General features: G+C 31.4%; 1 protein-coding gene across 3 annotated transcripts; it reads left to right on the forward strand.

Annotated features, from left to right (window-relative positions):
* Positions 1-105: 105 nt before the first annotated feature.
* Positions 106-25,282, forward strand: LOC148604619 (kinesin-like protein KIF3A). Of its 3 annotated transcripts, XM_088548202.1 has the most exons (18): positions 110-225; positions 2,686-2,775; positions 3,120-3,288; positions 4,464-4,608; positions 6,115-6,199; positions 6,709-6,814; positions 7,652-7,791; positions 8,867-9,064; positions 9,613-9,787; positions 9,979-10,083; positions 10,476-10,641; positions 12,534-12,714; positions 13,241-13,351; positions 13,613-13,738; positions 14,080-14,199; positions 17,442-17,581; positions 17,874-17,894; positions 23,413-23,694. In XM_088548202.1, the coding sequence occupies exons 1-17, from the start codon at positions 220-222 to the stop codon at positions 17,878-17,880; spliced, it is 2,070 nt and encodes a 689-aa protein (XP_088404328.1). In that variant the 5' UTR covers positions 110-219; the 3' UTR covers positions 17,881-17,894; positions 23,413-23,694. The 3 variants fall into 3 exon arrangements, with proteins under 3 accessions (XP_088404326.1, XP_088404328.1, XP_088404327.1); XM_088548200.1 differs by lacking the exon at positions 17,874-17,894 and having other exon boundaries at positions 106-225; positions 23,413-25,282; XM_088548201.1 differs by lacking the exons at positions 17,874-17,894; positions 23,413-23,694 and adding an exon at positions 21,993-22,145.
* Positions 25,283-26,627: the final 1,345 nt, after the last annotated feature.

Raw genomic sequence — 26,627 nt, forward strand, 5'->3', positions numbered from 1 at the left:
TGAATCCCGGTTTTCTCACGAATTTGCCTTGTCTTTTGGGATCACTTTAAAGATATTCCGGTAAATATATAATTTGAACCAATCAAAATTTTTTAAAATATTCACTTCAAAAGTAATCAACATTTTTCTTCTGTCACATCGAACTCCACTTCGTTCGGACGTAGTTTTTCTATTCTTGTACATGTATTGATTGATGTAGGCAATAGAGAGTCATACAGTATGCCGGTAATGGAAGAAAAATACTTGAACTGTTTAATTTAGATATTTATGGTGTAAAAATAGAGTAGACAAATGTCGAAATGACAAATTATAGTCTACACTGACACTAGTGACAGTGCATATACCGAAACGTGTAAACCGTACCAACTTTTCCTCCATACGGTACCCAAATCACTTTTTTGACGATTTCTTCATTATTACATATGAGGTGTTTCCTGCCGATGATTTGTAGTCATTTACAAAATGATATGATTGCTAGGATAGAATCAGTGATTTTAAAATGCCTTTTTTTTCTCACAAATTTGATTTTTATTTGATTTTTTATTTTCTATAGTACAGAAAATGTGTAACCCAAGGAGCTAAATATAGAAAGATTCACATCTCGTAATTTATCGCAATATCTTGTGTGTTGAGATTTCAGTATACTCACCACAGCTGCTTGCCACCTATGCTTCTATTGAAGTCAAATTATGTCATATAAAGCATTGATATCACAAAAGCAGGGGAATCTACAGCTATAAACATCCTTATATATACCCTCAGACCATTTTTATCAATTTAAAACAAAATGTATAATGATTATTAGGGTTATGAAGAAGGAGTTGAATTTTAATTGAAGAGGCAATACCTTTCTTGAGGGCCTGACTCTGGCCACCATTTTTTTATACCAGCAGTAATGGTCAATTGAAAACATTTCTATCATGAAAGATTAGGAGACGACAGCTATATAATTTCTTATATACACCCTCAGACTATTTTTGTTCAATTTAAAACAAATTTTATGACAACTGTTCAGGTTTTGAGAAAGAAGTTTGAATTTTAAATGAGGAGGGAACTGCCCTGGAAGGCGGGGCTACGCAGTCAGGAGTCAAAACTAAGACATATAAAAATGTTGATATCACAGAAGCATGGAAAGCTACAGCTTTAGAATTCCTTATATACATCCTCGTACCATTTCTGATAAATTTTAAACAAAATTTATGACGATTGATCGGGTTTTGAAAAAGGAGTAATTGTATTTTAAATAATGAGGGAAGAAGCCTTTGAAGGTGGGACCAGATTGAAAATTTGATTAGAGATTAAGGTCTCGAATTGAGGTAATGATCAAAACAAAACATTGAAAAAGTCTGGAGGCAACTTGAGGTGAGATATTTCAATTTTTTTTCAAACCATATGGGTCAGAATACCTACATTTATCATGATGAAAAAATTGGGCACGCTCAGCATCAATGAAATGCATTATGAGTAATATCGCTGTATATCGCCCCATGCAACATATTGATTATCGTACTATGTAAAATTGGGCAAGATTCCAATCCTTGCTATATATATATATATCCTTGTGTAACCAAAAATTGCCGTTTCCAAAATCAAAGTCTGGTATTTTTTATTAGTACAATTTTATTATAAATTTCACGTTAGAACACTATAATATTATTCAGGAGAGATAAATTAAAATTGCATCAGATTCTACTTATACTAATCATGAGACTTTCTTTTTCATTATTGATAAGGTTGTTTCTATTATTTGCTAGTATGATGATTCATGCCCCAGAACAGTATGGAATTCAAGCTTGACATGGCTTTTTAAAAACAGTATCAAATCTTTCAAAACTTTATCCAAAGTCTAAAAGTGAAGTTTTAACCTCTGAATGTTTTCAGTTAAACATAAAAATCAGACTTTAAAGTGAGAAATAGTCATGCAATCATTTGTTAAGTACGATAATTGTCTATTACACATTTTTGGACTTTTAAGAATATAAAATCTACTGAGTTTAAAAATATAATAGATATTTTTTTTAACTTGTTTTAACTTCAGTTGATTTAAAACATCATTTAGAGCTTTAGGACCAAGTTTCAGTATAAAATTCCTCATAGTAATAGAAAAATCAGCGTTATAGTGATGTCGGTATGGGGAATTTGGTCAGGTACAGGTTAATACACATTTTGGGGTGTACTTTCTGACAGGGGTACTACTGTATTAAGGGCATGGCAGTCTAGAAATGATAACAGGTAATAGTTTTTAACAATATTAACTACTAAATCATGGGTCTTGCATGTTGTCCTTAACCACTATTAGTATGGTTATTAAAAAATAATTGATCCCATACTTACGAAGAACTCACTGACAATGGAATTCTGTGACTGTCTTAATAGTAACTAGGTTGTTCTGTAAGCTCTTGCAGTTACCTACTGCCAGATTCCACATGGGTCTGTGAGCATTTCATCTGTGGGCATTTCCCGATTTTAACCAATTTGAAGGTATGCCAACAGAAGAGTCAATATATACTTCTTGTTTTATACCATTATACCCTGGAAATTATTTCCTTTACTTAAATGTATCTTAACATGGATCATTAAGATTAAGATCATATTCATTGTTTATCATGTTTATAACTACTTAAGTTGATTTACAACATGTTTGGTGTTTCATTCTTACACTTTGTTGTTTGTTTTCATTGACAGGAAAAACAAGATGATAATGTAAGAGTATGTGTGAGATGTCGTCCTATGAATGAAAATGAAGTTTCACAGGGCTGTTCACTGTGTGTTAAGGTATGACCTGAAGAAAAATTACACAGACTTCATTACACATTGTTTTGTAATACATATTTGTTGATGTTTGAATTTCCTCTTAACCTTCACGTACATATCACAGTTTGTACAATGTACATGTATTTTGTTTGGTTTTTTTTTTACCATACTAGCAATTTAAGTATGAAAATGATACCAGTGAAAATTTTAGGTGTATCTTTTAGTCTATATCAGCAAAAGTTTGAGTTTTCACATTTGAGTTTTGGTACTATTTTTGTATTGATAAGCTTTCTTAGTTTTTCAGTTTATTAAGTTAAATAAAGTCAATTCATCAACTGTGATAATGAAATTAAAAATGTTTGCAGGTTGATGAAGTTCGTGGAAGTATTGAAGTAACTAATCCTAATGGAAGTCATGGAGAACCTCCAAAGAGATTTACATTTGATATGGTATTTGGACCTAATTGTAAACAGGTTGACCTCTACAACCAGGCTGCCAGACCCATTGTTGACTTTGTATTAGAAGGATACAATGGTAGGATTCATTACAGACTACAAGGGTTTTGTGTATTTGCTTTTTAATGAGTTGTGATATAGACTTGTTTCTACAGGGTTTATAAGACTTGTTGGTACAGGGTATATAAGATTTAGGCCTCTCCTTTATTCCATATTTGGTTTCCCCGATATAAGAATGAGTTGATAGAATTTCACCAAACTGCTGCAAAACTTAATCACCATAAGATGCTAATTTGAATTTATTTCATTTTGAGAGTTTAATACATCCCTTGTCCTTGAAATGGTTGTCCTTCATATCAATGTTATACACCATTTTTACTATTGGTTTTTAATCATACAAATTGAAAATCTGTGTGAAAATGGTAAGCATCACATGCTTTCACAACGTCCAATTTTGGTAAATAGTTATTATTCATTGATTGGCTCTTGTTGAATGACCAAATTCTTTTACATCTCTGGTAAATTTTATACACTTCCAACATATCAAAATTTGTCTTTGGGAATCAATTCCCTTTAGCAGTCTCAGATCACTTCATTACCCTCACATGTGATATTCATTTATCAGTCTAGTAAGCATAACTTCAGGCGAGTTTTTTCCTATGCAATTGGTATTAAGTTCACTTTGACATCATTTGACACCAATGATGCTTAACCTTGACAATCTTACCGATGTGGCTTACAACCTTGAATTTTATTTGACAAATGTAATAGCAACCGTGAAATTTAAGGCTCCACTGGGGGCATTGGTATTTGAAATATTTTCAATCACTTGGTATATTGAATATTTTTTTATAAATTGAATAATTGGAAATAGTTTACTTTTTGAACCAATTAGATACTTGAAATATGAAATATAGTACAGCGATCATACTGTTCACCAAATAAAATCTTAATCAGATTTGGGTATTAACAAAGCCAGAATATGTGCCGGCCAAAAATTTTTGGATTGTTCATAAATTATTTTCACCTGAATATAGCTGAAATATTGCTACTCGAGTGTTAAACCCCAACAATCAATCATGTACTATTCAGAATATAAATTGAGAAGAATTAAAGTGATTTTTGTCATCCACCTAAATGCAATACTTACATTAAAAATCATCCAAACAGGTTTCTAATTTGTTTCTACTTCACGGTTTCCATTTACAGGAATTTAATCATAACAAATGCATGTTCTTATTTTTATCTTTTTAGGAACAATATTTGCATATGGACAGACTGGTACGGGTAAAACTTTCACAATGGAAGGAGTTAGAGCTGTTCCAGAATTAAGAGGCGTTATTCCTAATTCATTTGCCCATATATTTGGTAAAATAGCCAAAGCGGAGGGTGATACAAGGTAAGTCATGGTTGGAAATATTTACACATTTAAATGAACAACAGTTTGTAGTGAGTACTATCATTCAGATACTTTTACCAAATACTGAATAGCTTAAGGTCTGAGAAGAACCTCATTTCAGTCCTTATCAAAATTCTGTTAGTCCAATAAATCACTATTACTGACATTGTACAGGATCTTGGAGAAGTTCTTGAATATTTATTCTTTCCAGAAGCACCACCAAGTTTCATTACATTCTTTGTGGTACACTACTGTAATGTATGGTTGGAAATTACAGGGATCTCCATGGATCAAAATGAACACATGGCTCACTCTCTTTTCATTGTGGAACACGTCCTTTCGCGCAGAAAATAATTTGCAAATAAATGTATGGTAAGGTAGAATGTAACATATTTAGTCAACAATGGTATTTTTTTTCTGTCTGTATGGTCAATTTTAATTATACCAAGGTAAGTTTTTCCTTTCCTAGGCTTGACCATAGGTCCACAGCTCTAGATAAATTAAAACCACTGGTAAGAGTGGTCATTTTTTTTATACCATTGAACCACGTGTACTTAACAAGTTCTTTATAATTAAACAACAAGAACTTAGACAGTAAAACATCGTTTCCGTCCGAATTGTGTCATTAAACAATCCTTTAGAACTTTTGGGAGTCAATCCATCACATTTTCATAAAAGTTCAGAAAACTGAACTTCTTTTCTCTGTCAGATAATTGCAGAGATCGTTAAGACATTGTTGTATAAATTAAGATCGTCTTCCTTCCTCTCAGATCACATCGATCTTTATCAAATTGAATTAAACCCTTGATACTTTCTATACTTTGTTTATAATATTAAATGAAAAGTTTTCAAATTTTGTATATTTAAAAAAATCATTCAGCTTTTTTTAATCTTATTGATTTTGCCAACGGTGATAAAATGAAATTTGACAGGTGCAAGATGTGTTTAACACGCGTTTCTTTCCCTGACACATTAATTCCCCAGAAATTACCAATTAAAACCTTGAAACTACTGTTAGAATACACACACGCACCAATCATATGGATTTATGACAGGTATAGGTGATTAATAATTAAGAGTAATTTGGAAATACAGTGCCGATTTGCAATGCATGACACAATTTTGAATATATGGTGCACACCAAATGAACACGTGGGGCTCGTTTTGAATTCATGGCGCAAGGAAAGTAACACATGGCGCAGCGCCATGCAAAAAGAAGCCATGGAGAACCCTGAATTATCATAAGTTTCAAATTTTTGCTGTATTCGTGACGTTTGGGGAATAGTGGAATAAAAGCTAGCCAAATTTAAGTCCAGATATTTTAAATATAATTTTTATTTCATCAAATCTGAAGATGCAAAAAAAAACTAGATCACAAAAATTTGATACCCACATTCATAGATCTAGAGCAAATTGCAAAATCTGGCAACTGCTGAAATTACTCGCTATTCAGTACAACATGTACTTATACTCTGTTCTTTATTTTTATTATCTGTCTGATTTTAGGTTTTTGGTAAGAGTATCCTACTTAGAAATCTACAATGAAGAAGTCAGAGATTTATTAAGTAAGGACCAATCTCAAAGACTTGAGGTAAGTGTAACCATAGACAAACCAAACAGATAAATGTTTTATGAGAATGCAACAATACGATGAGAGTAATAATTCATAATAAGGAAGCAGTTATTATCTTTGTTTACCACCCTGCTATTGTGAAAAAAAAGTTGAAGTTAACTTGAAGATAAGATTGTTATGCTATTTTGCACTATAGCAATCTGAAAAAGGACTACTGTATGGCTTTAATGAATTGCCATGTCTTCAAAACGTGATTCTATAGGCTTATTGCATGAATATTTGGTAATATTGTGAAAGTAGAATTTTATATGGCACAAGCTTGTGGGTGCAATACAATTCTACGGAGGATAATTTTTCCCAGTATTAATGCAATAACCCTTTTATAGTACAATAATACAAACATTTTAAAAATTTGTTTTTGTATTTGAAAACATGATGATTTTGATCCTAAATTGCATGCTGACTATACCTTGTTTTCTATGCAGAAGATATATTGCTTTACAATAAAATATATATAATTTCTACAGGTGAAAGAGAGACCAGATGTGGGTGTCTATGTGAAAGATTTATCAGCATTTGCTGTGAACAATGCTGATGACATGGACAGAATCATGACACTTGGCAACAACCACCGTGAGTATTCAGAATTCATAATTTGGCTTAATGTTAACTTGATATGATAAAGTGAGGAAATATCCTACTATTACCTCAGTATTTATTGTACGTACAGGTTCTCTATTTGTGTAAGGTATAACATAAATTTCTGAAGGAATGTGACAAGTTAACCACTGGGCAGTGCCAAATTTCTTTGAGAGGTTTCCCCCTTTTTTACTTTTCCTAAGCTTTCTACAGATTTCATGGCAGAAACAGATTCTTCGTCATCTTATGATTGATTTAAAATATTTCTCCACTCTCTTTATGATAAAAATTTGATTTTAAAATGCATTTTGTTTGTAAGTGATATGGGATGTCAGATACATACAAGATTATTGCAAAGCAGCACAAACAGTTTTCATGTATCCTTCAATGAAATAGTGTATCACTCATTTATTTTGTTTGATATTTTAACTAAAAGTATAAGACAAAATGAGTTAGGATTTGTTAAAAAAGATAATAAGAAATTGACAAATTCCGTACAAAGATAGAAACAAAAGTTTTGTGAACTTGGTCATGAAACAATGTACTAATGCCACACGTTTGACTGAAGTTAACAGTATTGTTTTCATTTCTTAGGGTGATTTATGTATCAAGAATTTTCGTTATAAGTTTACTGAGTACTGTTAACCAACCAATTATCAAGTTTCAGGACATCAGTTCAACTTCACTGCTACTATTTTTTTTTACGATTTACATTATGATTAACACCTTTTCTCTGATATAAGCACATCAATTCATTTTCAGGATTTTGTACCTCATGAAGTAAAAAATTAGTAGGTTTACTGTATATCTTTTTTGTATTTTTTTGTACAGGTTCTGTAGGAGCTACAAACATGAATTTGCACAGTTCTAGATCCCATGCCATATTTAGTGTTACTGTAGAATGTAGTGAAAAGGGACCAGATGGAAAACACCATGTCAGAGCTGGGAAGCTTCATCTCGTTGATTTGGCTGTATGTTAAGTTCTATATAAATGTCTTTACACTTTTAAATGAAAACCAGCTGAGTAGCCGAATATATTAGTTGAATAGTGATCATGTTAAAGGAAAATTATGTGACTTACTGCATATATTGCACTCTAAATGTAATGGTGAAGCCCGTTCCTCAACACTTGTAGTTCAGACTCATTTAATTCTTGTGAAATATTTTAAGTATCTGTCTTTATAAAAATTCGACTGGACGTGATTCATGCATGTCAAAAACTCACCAATACAATTTTATTTCTTGTTCAGAAACAGTTACTGATCACATAACCAGTCTTAGTTTTTCATTTGGTTGTTGCACTTTTGAGAAATTATATAAATTGTACATGAAATTGGCTTTTTGCAAGATTTGTTGTTCTTGATTTGGTTTAATTTAGTGGGAGATAAATGTATGATTTTCTAAAGTGTAGATTTGAATGCAGAAATGATTGTCCTTCAGTGAAAGTATAGCATATGTAAACTAAAAAGGCATTGTTTGATTGGTGGGTTTTTCTGCACCATGAATCACTTAACCATTGGCAGTGTCTGAATTTTATGTGGACTGTTACTTAATTAATTAGAAATTATACCTGAATATTAAGTATGTCCATATTCTTGCACCTAGTTCATTTCTTTAATATTTGAAAAATTGTTTATTGTAAAACTTATTTTAGCAAAATAAAGCAGTCCTATCTGTATCTTATAAAGGGATATGTATGTTATACATGTTTAAATGTTCGATACATTATTGTATCACATTGAGATTGTTACTATGTACACTCATATTTCCTAGTAATGTTTTATGTAACAGATTAAATGTGACATGTACCTTTTTAAATACATTTTAAGAACTTTATTAAAGTTTTGGTGAAGTCAATTAAAAGTTTATAATCAAAGAATTTTACACTTTATTTGTTTCTTATAGGAAATAAGTATTTACATCATATACTCCTTCAATGTACATTGTGGAAAGTCGAATCAAACAGTAAACAAACTGCTATTAAATTTGAAAAATAAAGTAAATAAATAAAGTCAGATATACTTTTTTTTTTTTTAATATTTTCAGGGTTCAGAAAGACAAGCAAAGACAGGTGCCACTGGGCAGAGACTGAAAGAAGCCACCAAAATTAACTTGTCTTTATCAACACTGGGAAATGTCATCTCGTCCCTTGTAGATGGTAAAAGTACTCATATCCCATACAGAAACTCTAAACTTACTCGACTGCTACAGGATTCATTGGGAGGAAACTCTAAAACTGCTATGGTAAAACTTAATTTTTAATCTCCATTGCTTACTATGTAGAGGTGCTTTCTGATAAACTCTGGCACGAGGCTTTCAAAAAATTGTTTGCATACTTTTTTAAAAGTTTTGAGAACTTTTTATGTAAGTTTCATAGTAAGTTGTTTTCAAGAAGTACTTCCTGCTCCCTACAGTCTTGTCAGTATTTCACATTTCATATGTGTGATATATTTAAACTTCTATAGCTTGTTTTCCTGATATTTTATTTCAAATATTTTTATTTTGTCAGTCAGGTCATGCACTGACATTTTTTGGTGATTTTCTAGAATCCACAGCATCCAACTAAAAACTAATTTAAAAAAAATACAGCAACTTTGACTGCTATACAACGATGCTATTTGCCTCACAGTACCATAAATAAATGGCTATGAATTGGCTAGTCTCGTAAGAAGTAATAAAGCTCTTTAATAGCTGTGTCTGTATATCAGTTTTATGATAATTCAGTGCACTTTAATTGCCTATTTTACAGATATAGGTAGTTTATATTGAAATTACTTTCTGTCTTTTTGTAGATTGCTAACATAGGACCTGCAGATTATAACTTTGATGAATCAATAAGTACACTAAGATATGCTAACCGTGCCAAGAATATAAAGAATAAAGCTAAGATTAATGAGGATCCAAAGGATGCACTGCTGAGACAGTTCCAGAAGGAAATAGAAGAATTAAGGAAACAGTTGGAAGAAGGTTAAATTTCATTTATACAATGGTTAAGATAGTTTTTACCTTTGGCTTGATTAAGTAAGATTTCAATGTTATACAGTTTATTTGAAAATAACCAGTTTACACCCCTTTTCCTGAAATCATCCTGGGTCTGCCCTTGGACACCTTTAGTAAGATAAGCCTTTCTCCATCTAATATTCTATGATTTGTTGTAGGATCTGATTATGAGGGCAGTGGATCTGAATCTGAATCAGAAGAGGAGGAGTATGTAGATAATGATGGTGTTGTCAAAAAGAGGAGAAAGAAGAAGACCTCCAAAGGTAATGATGCCCATTATGTTGGGGTTTTAATCAAGACTAAGGATTTATAACTAAAAACGTTAATGCTGATTTCCACTGATGAGAGATGGTTATGAAAATCATAGACATAAATTTTCACTTGCTCTAATGTCCTCTGTCTTCTTCCCTGGGAAGAAAGGTTTTACTGTAAATAGGATCCTTGCAAAATATTCACTTCTTTAGAGCTTTAAATGGGTAGTAAATTAACAAAAAAATAAAAAAGGTATGAAAATAAGATGAATGATAGTAGAGATTTATTTTCTGTGATATTTTCATGTATGATTAACCTAAAAGGCCAAGTAATACAACCTTGCTCTTTCGAAATTGCAAACTTTTGCTGTTTCTTTGTTGAAGTAATAACATTTTTGTAATAGGTGGGAGAAAGAAGGCCACCATATCAAAAGAAAAGATGGCAGAAATCCAGTCAATAATAGAGAAAGATAGAAAGATGTTAGAAAAAGAGAAGGATATGGATGAAAAGAAGAGAGATGAAGTAAAACACGAGTTAGAGATGAAAGAAGAAGAATTAAAGAAACACCAGTAAGGTTTGATCGAATTTATCTTGTGTTTGGTCTACATTTTGTATTTTGTTGAAGAAAACAAGTTCATGCAGCATATACATGTATCTATGTTATATAACATTGATTTATTTACCATTGTATATGTGTTGTTACTGTATCTGGTGTCATTGATAATTTAAAAGTGATCAGTTTTAAGATAGAACAATAATGAGTTCGTGCTAAGGCAGTACAAAGTTAATTCTTGGTTTTTAAGACATTTTGATTGGAAACCAATGTGAAATGGAGGCATTTTACCCCAAAAAGTGATGAAGGTGCTTTTTACATTATTCACCATCAGAAAGATTTATGAAAGTGTTACTTTTTTATATGACTGCAAATTGTGGCTGTATAATGGTATCATGCCATCATCAGTGTCTTTGTCTAATGACAATTTGGATTCCAGACAGTAACTTGAGTACAAGTGTATGAATCTTTATGAAATTATACATCAAGGTGCCATACCACAAAAGGAAGCCTGGGATTGATTTTGGCACTTGTGACTTAAACTGTTTAGGAATTAAGGGCCAAAAAGTAGCCAGAAACAAGCATTCTCATGATATTTGGACAATAACTTGATTATAAGTAAATGATCTCGGCGAAATTGCACCACAAAGTGTTGTACTATCAAAAAAAGGCTGGGAGTGATTTAAAAGGTTATGACTTGAAATGTTTTAGAATTAATTGCCCTGAAGGATTCAGAGACAAGTATTTTTTTAATATCCAGACAATGAATTGACTAAAAGGGAATGGATCTCTATGGCAATCCAAAGTGGACAAAAATCAACATTTTGTATTATTAGAAAATGAATTTATAATGTTACAAAATCAGTCATTTTTTTATTAATAGAAAAGATTTTTTAATATCAGAAATTCAATTTGTAGTATTAAAAATTCATTTTCTAATATTACAAATTCCTGATTTAGTAATATTATAAAATATCACACATTTTGTAATATTAAAAAATGAATTTGTAATATTAGAAAATGAATTTGTTATATTAGAAAATGAATTTATAATATTAGAAAATCAATCACATGTTTTTATATTACAAAATGATTTTCAAATATTAAAAAATAGTAACTGAATACGACAAATCCATTTTCTAATATTAGAAAATCAATTTCTTTTATTAAAAAATTGTTTTTTTGATGTTAGAAATTCAGTTGAATTTTTGATATTAAAAAAGTGTTTTGTGATATAAGAAATCCAATTTGTAATATTAGAAAATGAATTTGTAATATAAAAAAATCATTTTTTAATTTTAGAAAATGCTCATTTTGGCTTGCCATAGATCTCTGTGAAATTGTACCATGCAGTGCCATATTTGCAAAGGAAGTCTACAATCGATTGTTGTAACTGGAACCATTTATGAGTAAAGGGCCAAAAAGGGGTCCACTTTGATTCTGGAAAAATTCTTAACCTGTGTCAAAAATTTGTATCTTATTTGTTACTCCTCCTATACTACTGGATGAAATTGAATGAAACTTTCACAGAGTCCCATTGTGCACTTCCTATTTTAGATATTGATCCAAATCAATATGGAGGTCAAAAGATGCATGCTATCAAATGGGGGAGGGAGGGTATCAAATTAGTTAGCATTGCTCACAGTTTTTCTAGTTTTATGTATAAGGTGATTATAAGTAGTAATGAGAAACAAAAGTTGACCTGAGAATTGAGAAGATTTTTAGTTGGCCTTTGGTTTTCATGAATAATTGTTTTGGATAGCTAGCCAAGACTTGATAGATTGATTGATTGTTGGGGTTTAACGTCCGAGCAGCAATATTTCAGCTATATTCAGACGAAAGACTTGATAGATGTGGTAAAGTTTTTTCCCAATGAAAATCATACACTATTTTTTTTTGCTTTCTCAGAGAAGAACAAGATCAATTACAGCAGAAGTTACAGGCAATAGAAAAGAAGTTGATAGTAGGAGGGGAAAATCTTCTGGAGAAGGCTGAAGAACAAGAGAGGCTGTTAGAGGAGAGTTCTAAGGAATTACAGGAGAGAAAGGAGAAAGAGGAGGAACTCAGGAAAGCTCTAGAGGAGAAAGAGGTTCAGTGTTTTTGTTATGTAGAACATACCCTCCAATACTTAAGATTTTTTGTACCTTCCAAAATTTACAAAAATGTTGGTTTCAAGCTTTGACAATGATATTTTCCAAATTAAGATGACACCACCACTTGGTTGAATTAAAACATGCTCTGCATTATACTGAAAAGTTTGAGATGAGTAGCTCCTATACATTGAATATTTGAGTTTCCTCGATTTTATTCCTGAACACAGGAGTTTTGCCGTAGCAATATTGCCTCTAAACAATGCAAAGTTACCAAAATTACAACTTAATTTGCCCAGTACTTTTTTTCCATAGTGACCTAAAATACGTTTTGTAGGTGATACTTTTGATATAGAGAAAAACAAAAATTATGTCCTATTAAAACCTACACTGTAATTAGAAAGTGATAAAGATTCAGGTCTGTACAGTAAAACAGTTTTCAAAATACCATTCAACACTGCATGTCTTACAAAAGGTTTTCTTTCAAACCTTGATATTGAATTTGTAATACATAATGGTTTGCAGCAAGAAAGACTAGATATTGAAGAGCAGTATTCTAATTTACAAGAGGAGAAGGCTGGAAAAACCAAGAAACTGAAGAAAGTATGGACCATGTTAATGCAAGCTAAATCAGAGGTGAGTAAATATTCAGTTTAATTCTGTTCATAGAATAGATTGAGTTGATTGGATATACAATTAGGAAAAGTTCTATTTTTACCTTATTTAATACCCATTTTTTCCTCTTATTTCATGCAGTCATTCTTAAATTGTATCTTACCTATGCACCTAGCCACAAGCTGTCATGTTGTTTATTCAAATTTTCTGGAATTTCATCCATTAAATTAATCACAAATTTATACATATAATATCATGAACATGCTAATTTTATTTACTTAGATAGCTGATCTGCAGCAGGAACATCAAAGGGAAATGGAAGGTTTACTTGAGAATGTACGACAGCTCAGTCGTGAACTAAAGTTACAGATGGTCATCATTGACAATTTTATACCACCTGAATATCAAGTAAGTAAGGATTGTAAATAAATTAAAGTTATTTTCCTCTAACTTCTTAAAATATGATTTTACCTTCATGTAAAATATTTCAAAGCAAATAAATGTTTATATTTTTAAATAGCTTAAGGTTTCATAGCAGGTACAAATGTGTGAAAAAAATGATTGCTTATAGGCCAGGTGTCAAAATTTCATTTTTTAAAGGACTTGCATTATGGACTGCTGACTCTGAGCTAATCATGAAATCTGGTGTGGTAAGTTTTGTGCTGGGTTTTCTTGATCTCTACCCATAATACAGTTAAAAGTACCTACCATTAGCCTTTTTTCTGTAATTGATTCATTAAACTTTTCAGGAGATGATTGAGCAACATGTCCATTGGAATGATGATATAGGAGAATGGCAACTGAAATGTGTGGCTTACTCAGGGAATAACATGATGAAAACTCAACAGAAAGATCAAGATAAAAATGAGGTATATAAAAGGCCATGTATGATCAATTCTTAGGTTCTTGTTCTTGTATTTTTAAACTTTGTGTTCAAATGCCATCTTTCTACATGTATAATGTAGCTAATTGTAATTATTCACCCTTTTTTGTTGGGTGTATCATGGCACAAGAATGTATACCATATGTTCTTCACACAATCTCTTCATCCATCAAAACTTTGTACAAGACCTGAAAAACACTGAGAGATTTTAATATTTACTTTTTGTACAAGATTTGTCTCAGAAGGAATCTCTGTTTTTGTTCTCTTCTTTTTCCTTATCAGAGTTATGGAACTTTAATCACTATAAAATTTAAGATGGTCAAATTATGTGCTTTAGCAAATTTATATTCTTCATTCCTTCCACAACTTAAATTCCTCCAATCACTTGAAATTGAAAATCTGAGGAAAAACTCAAAGGATTTGAAGAAAATCTCTTTTACACATTTTTTTTTTGTATGAAACACACAGCATGAAAACTATGATAATAAAAATGAAATACACACAATGAATTCATATGTCATCAGTTAACTGAATTTTTTGAAGACTTGACAAGAATTCAATATTTGAGTCATGTATTTTTAAGATTCATGAAAATACTTATTCAACAAAATAGTGATGTAGCAACTATTGTGTCATTGCTACATCAATTCCTCATAGATCCATGACATGCTTTTAGATATGCAGATCTTTGTTGTAACAATGATAAACATGTATGTTGTGAAAGAATGAAAACAGTATTAATCAAACTCTGCTCTGTGATTATATACATAATGAAGATGTTCACCTATAATTATAGAGAAATTAATTTTGATCATGTTGAACTTACCAATTTTTGTTGATTTTATTGTGAATAGTAAGTGTGACTCAAAAAGTATTTACGCAACATAAATTAAATTTTGCACAAAGATTAAAGAAATACTGAAAATATACAACTCCTTTTATAGAGGAGTCTGGTAATTTTGTCTTACATTTTTAGCATCTTGGCCATTTTTTCAGTAGTATATGCTCTCACATTGATCATGTGCATGCATTTAGAATGTATGTGTGTTTTCATACTGTTGCTGATGAGCTCTTTTGTAATCTCTCCTTTGTATTTTTGATATATGTGTGATATATAGGACTTTAGACATTGACTTACCTGATTTAAGCCTGTCTTCACTTGGGAAGAGCACAGACCACCAAATGAATTTGTTCTAGGCACTGTAATTAATCTAATGCCAAGTGTAGCCTGCTTTCATCATCTCTTGTGCTGTTGACCTTCCCCAGCAGTTTCTTGGTCTGTCTCTTGGAAGTTTTCCCTGTATATTCAATAGAAAGACTGTCCTTTTTATTGTTTATTTATGAGTGTATGCCCTTTTCAGGACCATTTGTGCTTCCAAATCCACATTGGATGTAGAATTTGTTTCATATTCTGCCATTAAATATAGTAAAATAATCGAATAAAATAACTCTTCGTATGAAATAATAGCTAAAGTATCTTTTGGTGAGTATGGTCAGCTAGACAGTAGTTAGGCTTGATTTTTCATTTACATGTAGGTATTTTATTTAAGCCAATCTCCTAAGAGTGGTGAAACTTGTAGAATATTATTTGGTGTAAAAATTTTATACAAAGCTTCTGAAAATTTTCATGTCATAACTATCATGCTATGGCTTAATCAACCAATAACCAGTGTCTGTCTGACTCAAATCTTAAAATTACCATGGAAAAAAAATGTTTGTGAGCATGAACTTCCTCAAAAAAAACAATACTCTTTGTCTCTGAATTAGTAGAACTCTCCATCATTAAACAGTACATTTTAATTTTGAAAGATGTTCACAAACACTTATTATATTATTGAAGGCCACTTGCCACCCATTTTGAAGATTTGATAGACTACTTGTTCAGTTTACATACATGTGGAGTTATATTAATAGTTTATTGTCAGATATATATTACACTTTTTAGATGTTCTCACAAAAAAATCTTGATTTGGTTTTATTTTCTCAATGAGAAATAATTAGTTTAATAGGGAATGCACAAATACATGTATGTCACATATTTTGTACTTAAACAATTGTTAAGAAAATATGTTTTGAATTAAGTAACTGTGACTTCTACATTTATAAAATGGACTTGATACATCAGGATACATGTAGATAATTCCAAGGCCACTGGATTGAGAGACACACCCAATATTGTATCAGACAGACCGGCAGAATTGTATCAGGAATTTAATTTGAAATTTAAATTGAAATATGCAGTTCATAAACAAAGAAAAATTTACAGCATCTAGATCTGGTGCATTGAATCACGTTTTTAAAGTACAATCTTATACCTATGCTATCTTGACCCATTCAGCTATTACCCCATTTTTTCAATGGTTGAACAGTGCAAGAAAATATGTCCATTTTCAATAAATGCTTAGTATATATTTAGATGGAATTGTTGATAGAAGGCTGCACCAGAGTAGTATTAGAGTTAACACTATTGAAAAAAAAAACAGTAAGCAATGAATTGATAGAATAAAACAAGTAGACAACACCAGAGACAGAAATGCAGTTTTAAATGAGTACAAGTGAACTTCCAGAAAACTTTTAATAAGATGAGCAATACTGAGTCTCTCAAAGTACTAATACATGATTAAATTAGTTTAGTCGTCAAAATAGTTGATGACAAAGTACATCATGAACTTGATTTGGGACTGTTCATATTTCATTGATTAGTAATAGGATAATTAATTCTAAAGAGTGAATCACTAAAATATGATTGAAAGTGCCAAGAAGATCAAGATATAACAAATGTGATGAACGTCAGTTTCTATTGTGAGTTAAATCCTCAAGCGTTCTTGGAACAAGTGATTATATTTTGGTTTCTCATGATGACTAGTTGATTGTCCAAATCATTATTGTAGATAATAATCCATAAGTTATTGCTATTTTCAACATTAATTTTAAATTTTGCGATTGGTGGATTGATACTCCTGTTGTGAACTTTTGGTGGAAAAAGTCTGAGAGTAAGATTACTGAATTTATTTCAAATTTGACAGTAGAAATTTATTACACTGGAATATTTGATAAATCATTGATATCTATATAATAAGTCTTACATATTGAACACATTTCATAGCTTCAGTTTATTGAATTATGAGTAGCATGGTCCGTTGAGTGTAAAAAGGTGTAAGGAAAACTATTCAGCCCAACACATGTGTTCCTTAACTTTAATTATTCTAAAATATTTCTATTTTTTAGGTAAAAGAGCCAGATCTGTCCAATGTTTACTTGGCATACACAGCAGAGGGCGCAGCTGAAGCAATGAAACCTAAAGCCGGTAAATCTGGTCGACCCAAATCTAGTAGACCTAAATCATCTAGACCAAAAAGCTCGAAAAAGTAAGTCTTTGAAAAAGGAAATTTCAAGTAAGATATTAATACATGAGATATGGATTATTTTAATTCATTTATTTAGTTTCACATCCAATCTGCCAAAAAGCTACTTATGATCATTTCTGTACAAACTTTGGGGAATGCAAAACAAAATTGCATTTATTGTGATGTTATATGAATTTTGGTTGAAATGAAAAATTCCCAGAAATATTTTTGAATAGACAATAAGTAGTGTTTTTTCCTATTTTGCTCTTGCTATCTAATATAAATATTAGGTTGCCTTGGTTCAATATTTCAGGTACTAATTACTTTCTGGGAGGTATTTCTTTTCTATGATGTATGCTTTGCTGACTTATTTTAGATTAGATTTGTTTTATTATTGGTTGGCTTTGAAGTCAAAATAGAATGAATTTTAGTCATGCGTTTATGCATATTTATATATATTGGGAAAACTTTCCATGTTTGATTAACTTAAACAAACATGACTTTGTTGCTTAATCCCATATATCTGATGTCTAACAACAGGTGTATGATAACAGTGAAACATCTACTTCATTCATGAGACATCAATGTCAAATGACTTATGATTACAGGATTGATTTTTAGCCAGATTCATTTGTGCAAATCAGTTAATGGAATGGTGAAGGGACGAACCGGTGGGATAGGAAAATATTTTCGTAGCATTTTTCTCTGTAACTATAAATTACAACCATTAGATATTTGGTAGTCAACTTCACAATGGGGTCCAATATCATGGCGATGTGGCCATTTCAGTCAAGTGTCATAGTTAAACTGTATTATAGCCCAAGGGCCTAACTCCTGCCCTAGTGCACATCTTACCTTAAAAATGACTGAAATCTTTATATTTCATGTATTTATATAATTTTTTTGGGGTTTTTTTCTTTGAAATGCCAATTTAAAAATTCAACTTGCTGAATTTTGATATTTTCCACCCTTCCATCAAGGCTAATCTTATGCTTACCTCAAGTGCTTTATTTTTATGGCATTTTATATCCGTAAAGATTATTACTGCAGTATGTTGTGCTATTTAGCCAACACCACAAGTTTATTTAAAGTTGTGTGTGTGGCTGCATATACTTCATTATTTGTGTTACTCTGTTTGGTGTGTGTTTACCAGTGTTCTAGCTAGAATTTGAAAATAGAGGGGCGCAGGGAAGAGGGCACTTTGACACGTAGCATATTTTTTTAAACAAAAAAGGGACATTGATTTTGTATGTTTGTGTTAAGTCAGTAATTTGTATTCTTATTGCTTACCTGCCAACTTTTGAAAATCAAGTTTGCATCATAATTTGCAAACTGAGTAAATTTGATTGCATGATTAATATATGCATGACACCCTTATTGTATTATGCTCAGATGACCAGGTGCTTATAGAAAACAGATCATTATACATCATATATGTCACATAAATATATAGGTGAATGAGCTGAAAATGTATTACTGAAGCCTTTAGTTCCCATTTTATAGGGTTACAAATTCATTTTCCCTATGATTAGTTTATTGTGTGGACAAAATTTGTCAAAGTTCTTGCAGTGAGGCATCATGTTAACTCCTACCTTACCACCTACTAACTAAGGGTGTTTTTATCGTCCTTGACTATCCTGTGGGGTCGCACATGGATGGTGTTAACTCCTAATGGTGATTCTTTACATTAATGACATACTATGAGGTGAAATGTTGCACGAAATGTTACAAATATTCAATATTGCTCCAATTAAATAACAAAATCTTAAGTAGGTAGAAGGAATATTATTTCCTATAACTATTGCAATTACAACTTATGGAAAATATCCTTAACTTTTGAAGATACAGAACATATTTAAAATATGGAAATTATAAGGGAGGTAACTGACATTTTGAATAAACAAACATGTGCAACATGCAATTGTTTTCACCAGTAGTTGTACAAAATTTATACCTGTTAACTTGAAAATATTTGTAAAAATAATTGTGCACTAGAAATTAATTATTAACCAATGATTGGCTGTCCATAAAATTGTTATATATCCAATCGGGATTCATTTTCTACTTGTCAATCATTATCGGATAACCCTGGTCAGCTGATTGATCATCGATAATTACCTGAGGTTTACCTGAGGGTTAATTATGACAGGATGTAGTTAATGAAAGTGACACTTCTTAATTGGCTTGGGGTCATTTATTAACAAGAGTGAAAATCTTAAAGGGCCATTCAGATGGACACTAAAGGGGCACTCAATTGGGGCAGAGGGGCGTGGCGCCCTCCATTTTGTACTGGCTAGGACACTGTTTACATATGATTAAATCTGTACTCTCATCAGCAGACTGTGCTGAAGTATCATAAAGAATTTGATGCATCATCAGTTTTATATACCACCATTTGTTTATCTTTTTTGAATATTTGGATGTTAAAATTAGCACTTTTATTATTCTGTTCCTCAGGTTGAACTGGTTACCTCTACATAATTGAAATATCTCTTCATTATTTTGACTGATACAGTTGACCAATTTGGATGTATTAATTTATTTGCTTAAATAAAGCACAGATGTGAAACTATTTTAATTGCACATATATAGTAGAAAGCAGTGACACATGTACAACATAAAAGCAAAAAGACATAAATGTACATGCAGAACAACTTCAGTTAATTTACATCTAGAACAATCACAGTATAGGAAATGAAGTGTATCACTGACCACTGAGGAGAACAGGCCAAATGCAATGAAGTGTATACTATGCATGACAATATGTTGTTGTATTAGCGGTCAAGCTCAAAACAACATTGTTTTTGTCTGCAAAACGTATTACATCCAATGTTTATCATCAGAGGTAGATTTAGAAAAAATAGCAGTAATAAGACCTATACTGCTACCACACTTTCTAAAGAAGAGACGGTGGAAAACCATAAGTCTGTGCTATCCTCTTTGGTCTCTCTACCAAATATAATAATTATGATCTGTCTATGTTCTAGATTCCTAAACTCCACAAGAATCCATACAAACAACACTACATAGCTGGATCTGTAAAATGTACCACCAAACCTCTATCAAAACTTTTAACTTCTACATTCACAGCTGTCAAAGAGGGTTTCTAGTCCTACCACGACACTTGTTACTCTGCTAGTGGTATAATTCTATAGCTATAATTCAATGTGGATCCTGAAAAATTTGAAATATCTACTGAAAATCCTCAATTCAAAATTATTGTCAGAATACAATAGCATTAAAGTCTATGACTTTTCAACTCTTTATACTTTTATTCCCCATACTCAGTTAAAATCCTTCCTCAAAAACATTGTACATTATTGCTACTCCAAAAAAAAAGGTACACCTAGAAACAAGTCCTCATACTTTGAAAAAAAAAATTCCAAATCGTCTTCCAAATATACCGAAGAAGATGTTGTTATACTTGTCAAGTGTGGTGGTTGCATTATTCAGCAAACGGTCGGCATTCCAATGGAAACTAATTGTGCTCCTGTACTTGCTAACTTATTCCTTCACTCTTATGAGGATGACTTTATAGCTGATCTGATCCAAAAGCAGGAACATTGTTTAGCTAGATCTTTTAATCTCAGTTTCCACTATATAGGTGACGTATTATTGTTAAACAACCCTAGTTTCGGGGATTTTATACCTCGCATCTACCCCAAAGAACTTGAGATAAAGATATTACAGACACTGTGAAGTCAGCTTCATATCTTGATATACACTTAGAAATCGATAGTAAAGAAAACTATTTACTAAACTTTATGACAAACAGGGTGACTTTTCATTCCGTATTGTCAACTTCCTTTATCTGTGATAACATCCCTTCAGCACCAGTGTATTGAGTATCAAATCACAATTCATATGTTATGCCAGAACTTGCTGTAACTAAACAGACCTTTTTGTATCATGCTAGTCTTCATACATTTTGGCTTTTGACAAATGGTTATGTTGCCACAAGATTGAAGTCAATACAGAAGTTCTACAGTCGTCATCATGAAATTATGGTTCATTATGGTGTATCCACCTGCACCATGAAAACTGATTTGTTCAACTTGTCATAGTTTTCCTTTCCTCTGTAGTCTACCCTGGACTTGACTTTTTATGAGCAACTCGGTTGGTGATTTTAGAAAAAGCAGACGTTGTTACCCTACCGACATGCACCTGGTCCATGCTCCATTTTTAAATGGAGTCCGAGTTGCACATTCACTTTTGTTACTTTGTATGTAATATTTTGATTATTTTTGTTCTTTGTTTTGTGTGTCTGTTTCCATGTCTGGTCTTTGTCCCATGATTGCATTCTTTTGATTACCGCTATAACTTTGGTTCCCTTGATTACATTTTTTTTAATTTGGCTAGAATCTTGTTTTCCTTGATAACTCTTTCAGACCACTGAAGAGAACAATCTAAATTCAATAGTAGTGTATTTCAGACCACTAAAGAGAACAGACTGAATTCAGCGAAATGTATCTCTGACCAATAAAGAGAGCGGGCCAAATCTCAGACCAATAAAAAGATCAATCAAAATTCAATGAAGTGAATCTCAGACCACTAAAGAGAACTGGCCACCAAATTCAATGTTGTGTATCTCAGACCACTGAAGAGAACAGGTCAAATTCAATGAAAACAAAACTGAAGTTATAACTGAAATGAATTAAACTCATTTATGTTACAAGTGTGATTGTACTTTTACTATGAAATAATGTAAAAATTATTCCACTATGCAAAATGTCTTAGGGAGTTGAAATAACTCCGAGTTGCATTACTTTTATATATATTATTTTGGTTATTTTTGTATTTGTTGTGTGTGTCTGTTTTCCACGTCTGGTCTTTGTTCCTGGATCACATTCTGTTGATTTCCGCTAGAATCTTGGTTCCTTGGATTACTCTTTCAAACCACTGAAGAGAAGAGGCCAAATTCAATGAAGTGAATCACAGACCATTAAAAAGATCAGGCCAAATTGAATGAAAAAAAAAAGCTCGAAGTTACAACTGATATTAATTAAACTCATTTATGTTATAAATGTGGTACTAGTTTTACTATGAAATAGTATAGAAATTATTGTACTGTGCAAGATGGCTTATGAAGTTGAAATAATTCAAGGTAAACATAATTAAAGGCCATTGTACAAGACCATACATTTGTGGGTAGAGAAAAAAGAACTCATCTGGTGAAACACAACAAATACAACAGTATATACAGTAATACCAGTAACATGTCTAAACACACCTTCTTTTTATGTAAGTTCTGAAAGACCCTGAAGACAACGTGAAAAAATACAGTAACAGAACGAAACCAATTATTAACATTTCATATGAAGTAATTCCTATGTTCAGTCATACATAGTTATTAACTGCCTGTATTTTTTTTGTTTTTGTTTTGAATTTTGATAGTAATACTGTGAAAGAATGATAATTATCAAGGATTTTAGTTTAGCTTTTCCTTGTTATATCATAACCACCTGTATTCTACATTATGTATTAGCTCATATTTTCCTTTTATTGCCCCCATCTTTACAGTAGTTTGATGTATTTTGTAATTATTCATTTCCATACAAGATTTCGTCTTATATTTTTGTAGGCAGGAGTTTCTTTTTATAGTTTTCTTTTTTCTAATTTTTGAATGCTATGTCATTAGTCACGTAGCTTTTATATGTTTTTAACTATGTTTTAAGTTTCCAGAAAGTATCAATTTTATTACTCCTAATTTTTTTTTAATTCATTTGCTAAACCAATTACTACTTCTAGAACTGATATTGTCTGTGTTATATGCCTACACTTTTTGTGTTACAGAGAGTACTTATAGATGAAAATATGTGTCAATAGAGTTTTTCTTTTTCTTTTTTTTTCAGAAAACGTGACCAACAAAATCTTGATGAATTATTACAGTGACTTCGCACTCTAGCAGTTGCCATGGTTATTGTTAAGTTGTTTACATTTCTTGACTTTTTGTTTTGTTAAGAACTTCGTATGTGATGAATATAAGTCCAAATAAACAGTTTCAATTTCAGATTCTACTGGTGATTTCAACTGGTGTATCTTTCTTTACACAAACAGAACATTTATATTGATTGTTAACTACAGTGTACAATTCTTCATATTTTATATATTAAATAAGCCTGGTGTTGCATATGTATTTGGTATTTAAAAATGAATGCCAATTATAAATGATAAATACGTTTTAAAAAATCAATGGAAGTTTATTTTTGCATTCTGGTAATTCTTTCAAGAGAAAATAAGTCACATTACTGTGCTTTGGCTTAAACTTCATGGCTTCATGTACTATATACTATTCTACTGCGTGAATACCTACTATACCTGCTATAGCTACTGCTATCTGATGTCTGTTTATCAACAAAGCCTTTATCATTAGAAGCCATGGGGCTCAAACACTGAAGGCAATCTTCAATTATCTGTTATGAAAGTATTTATTGTATGATAGTGTGTGTAATTGTGTAAAGAATGAGTGCTCGGGGTATATGATCATGTTTTATTGTCCTTTGATATCTTAACCGAGCTCTGTTAAGCTTGAGCATAACTGTAATTTTATATTTAATTGTATGAAGCTGAAGATAGACATTATGTTCTCTACATGAAAAATCTACCATAAATATATTTAAATGTTCAGTATTGGTGGTTTTTCTCTAATTTACATCATTAGTAGAAAATGTTTGTTCTTTTGAAATTATGCATCGGCATGTTTTTTTTGTTATGTACTATTTTTTTCTTTTTTTGAAGGCTTTGAAAATTCTAAGTGTCATCATTTTTAGCCTTTGTTTGAATCCATCCATTTATAATTTTTTATTTATATTTTTTTTATATACATATTTCTATTTTTTGTTGTAATTAAGTGAAAATGTTAAAAGTTAGTGGGATATTTTGTGATCTAGGAAATGATTTTGGTCCTTTAGAATTAGCTTTGATTTTTAAATGAATTGTAGAAATAGTTCCAATTAGTTTTACTTTGTCAAAAGAAATCTCTACAATTAGTTCTATGATAACCACTGAGTAATATGAAACCAAATCTACGTGGTGGCAATATATGTCTAAAACTACCAATATGGACAATTATTCAAACTGAATACTTTTAATTAGAACTGACATTACCACAGTGTTGCATTTAATTAAAAAAAATCATAATCACAATAAACATTGCCTTACTACTAGTAGATCATACATTGTTCCTTGAATTTTTCATACTTTGTCATTCGGAAATTTTGTATGATGGAAGTTGACTATTTATTTAGAATAAAAAAAATAGGTTACATCTTATAAATAATATGTTAACTTTTGAAGACAGATTGTTAAGAAGGTTGTTACAGATTTAAAGTTATAGATTAAATATGAACACTTGCAAAAATAAAATTAATGACTAACATGAAGACAAAACCAATCTTCAAAGCCCTTTTGTTCTACAGGTATCTTGCAAATAACATTTTATGATCATTGTTAGAATTCATTAGGGAAGTTGTACATTTGATAATATGAAGTAGCCAGATTTGATCCTTTAACCACAAATATCCTAATTTTTCAAACAGTGTTTTGGGGTTGAGAGAAGGGAATAAATGGATCAGGTTTACTCACCAGGATGTGTTTACCAACTTGTGCGGTGCTGCAAATCACTGCTGCGTTTTTCAAGTACTTCACAATAACTTATTACATGTACAAGGTCATATGTTTCTGCAATTTTTATTTTTGATAATAAAAATTCTTTTTTTCACATTTTTGTGTTATTTTTTCAAAGCTGGAAGTGTATAATGGTCATGCTGTCACTTTGTCCGTTTGTTGTTTCCAGTTCTAACCAGCAACTCCTCTGAAATCACAGAATGGAATGTATTGAAACTTCACACATGATTTAACACTTAATGCATTTTTTGTATGCCTCATATTTTGTTTTTTCATCTGAATAACTTCTTGGGTTTTGAATGACAAACATTGGACTGCCTTGTTCAACCAAAAAGGGGAGGGGTATCTTCAAATCTTCAACTATTCGTAAATTACTGAAAGAAATTTGAGTACTACTTTTCCTCATCTAAGTGACTTTTTGGGTTTCCTCTTGCAAAAAAAATTGTTTTGCCCTTGATCGACTAAGGGCCCATATTTTTTTCCGCAACTCCTCTTAATAACCACTGCATACACAATTATTTTTTATGAATCCTTAAACAATTACGAGATTCGTTAAACTAACACGATTTCTTAAGAATAAGCCACTTCTCTGAGTAGTTCGCGATTGATTTAGGATTGGTAACGAGTATGAGTAATCACTTTATGATTTACTAAGGTTGTTTAGCCATATTCTGACTCACAAAAGTGTTCAACATGATGAGATCTACCTGTGATTAAATTTTCGTTTTAATATGTTTAGCTATGTTGAAGTTATTGCCCATTTTGAAGGGTTTTTTTTTGCTATTTTTAATGTAATTTATATAGAAAATGTTATTCTCTGACTTGTTATGAATATTACTTGGGATAGCCTGCATAGAAATGATATGGGAATTTTTGAAAAAAACATAAACGCTGTTACTTAAATGGATCATAGGGGTCAGAAAGCAGTTTCTGGGCTATATCTCCAAAACCGTTAGGTTAAGCAAAAATTCTGTGATAGGGTAAAATTGTTCAGCATGATGAGATTTACCTGAGGTCAAAGTCTACTTGAGCCAAAATTGTTGGACAACTCCTTGTTAAATTTATTGCCCTTGAAAGCAAAATTTAACCAGGTGAGGGATTCAGGCTCGTTGAAGCCTCTTGTTTTAGTTTAATTTTGTTTTGTTTTTGTGAATGGTAATGATTTTTTAATGCGGTTGCTATTACGTAAAAAAAGTATAGCCAAACAGTCGTATGTGTTCTTCAATTGAATGTTCATGGATATTTGATTTGTTTTAGGATAGAAACAAGTTAATATCATATTTACCCCCCCCCCGCGATATGTCAAACAAACCCTCTTCGTCATACGCAAATTATTTCTATATTTTATTTGCAATTGTATAAAAAAGCAAACCAAAAAGTCCTTGCAAATGCTTTAGGAATGATTGTGGTCGATTAACGATGCCTTACACATTATAAATAA

Source organism: Perna viridis, chromosome 10, assembly GCF_037379345.1.
Source record: "Perna viridis isolate PV_CMFRI_1.1 ecotype Kerala chromosome 10, ASM3737934v1, whole genome shotgun sequence".
NCBI lineage: Eukaryota > Metazoa > Mollusca > Bivalvia > Mytilida > Mytilidae > Perna > Perna viridis.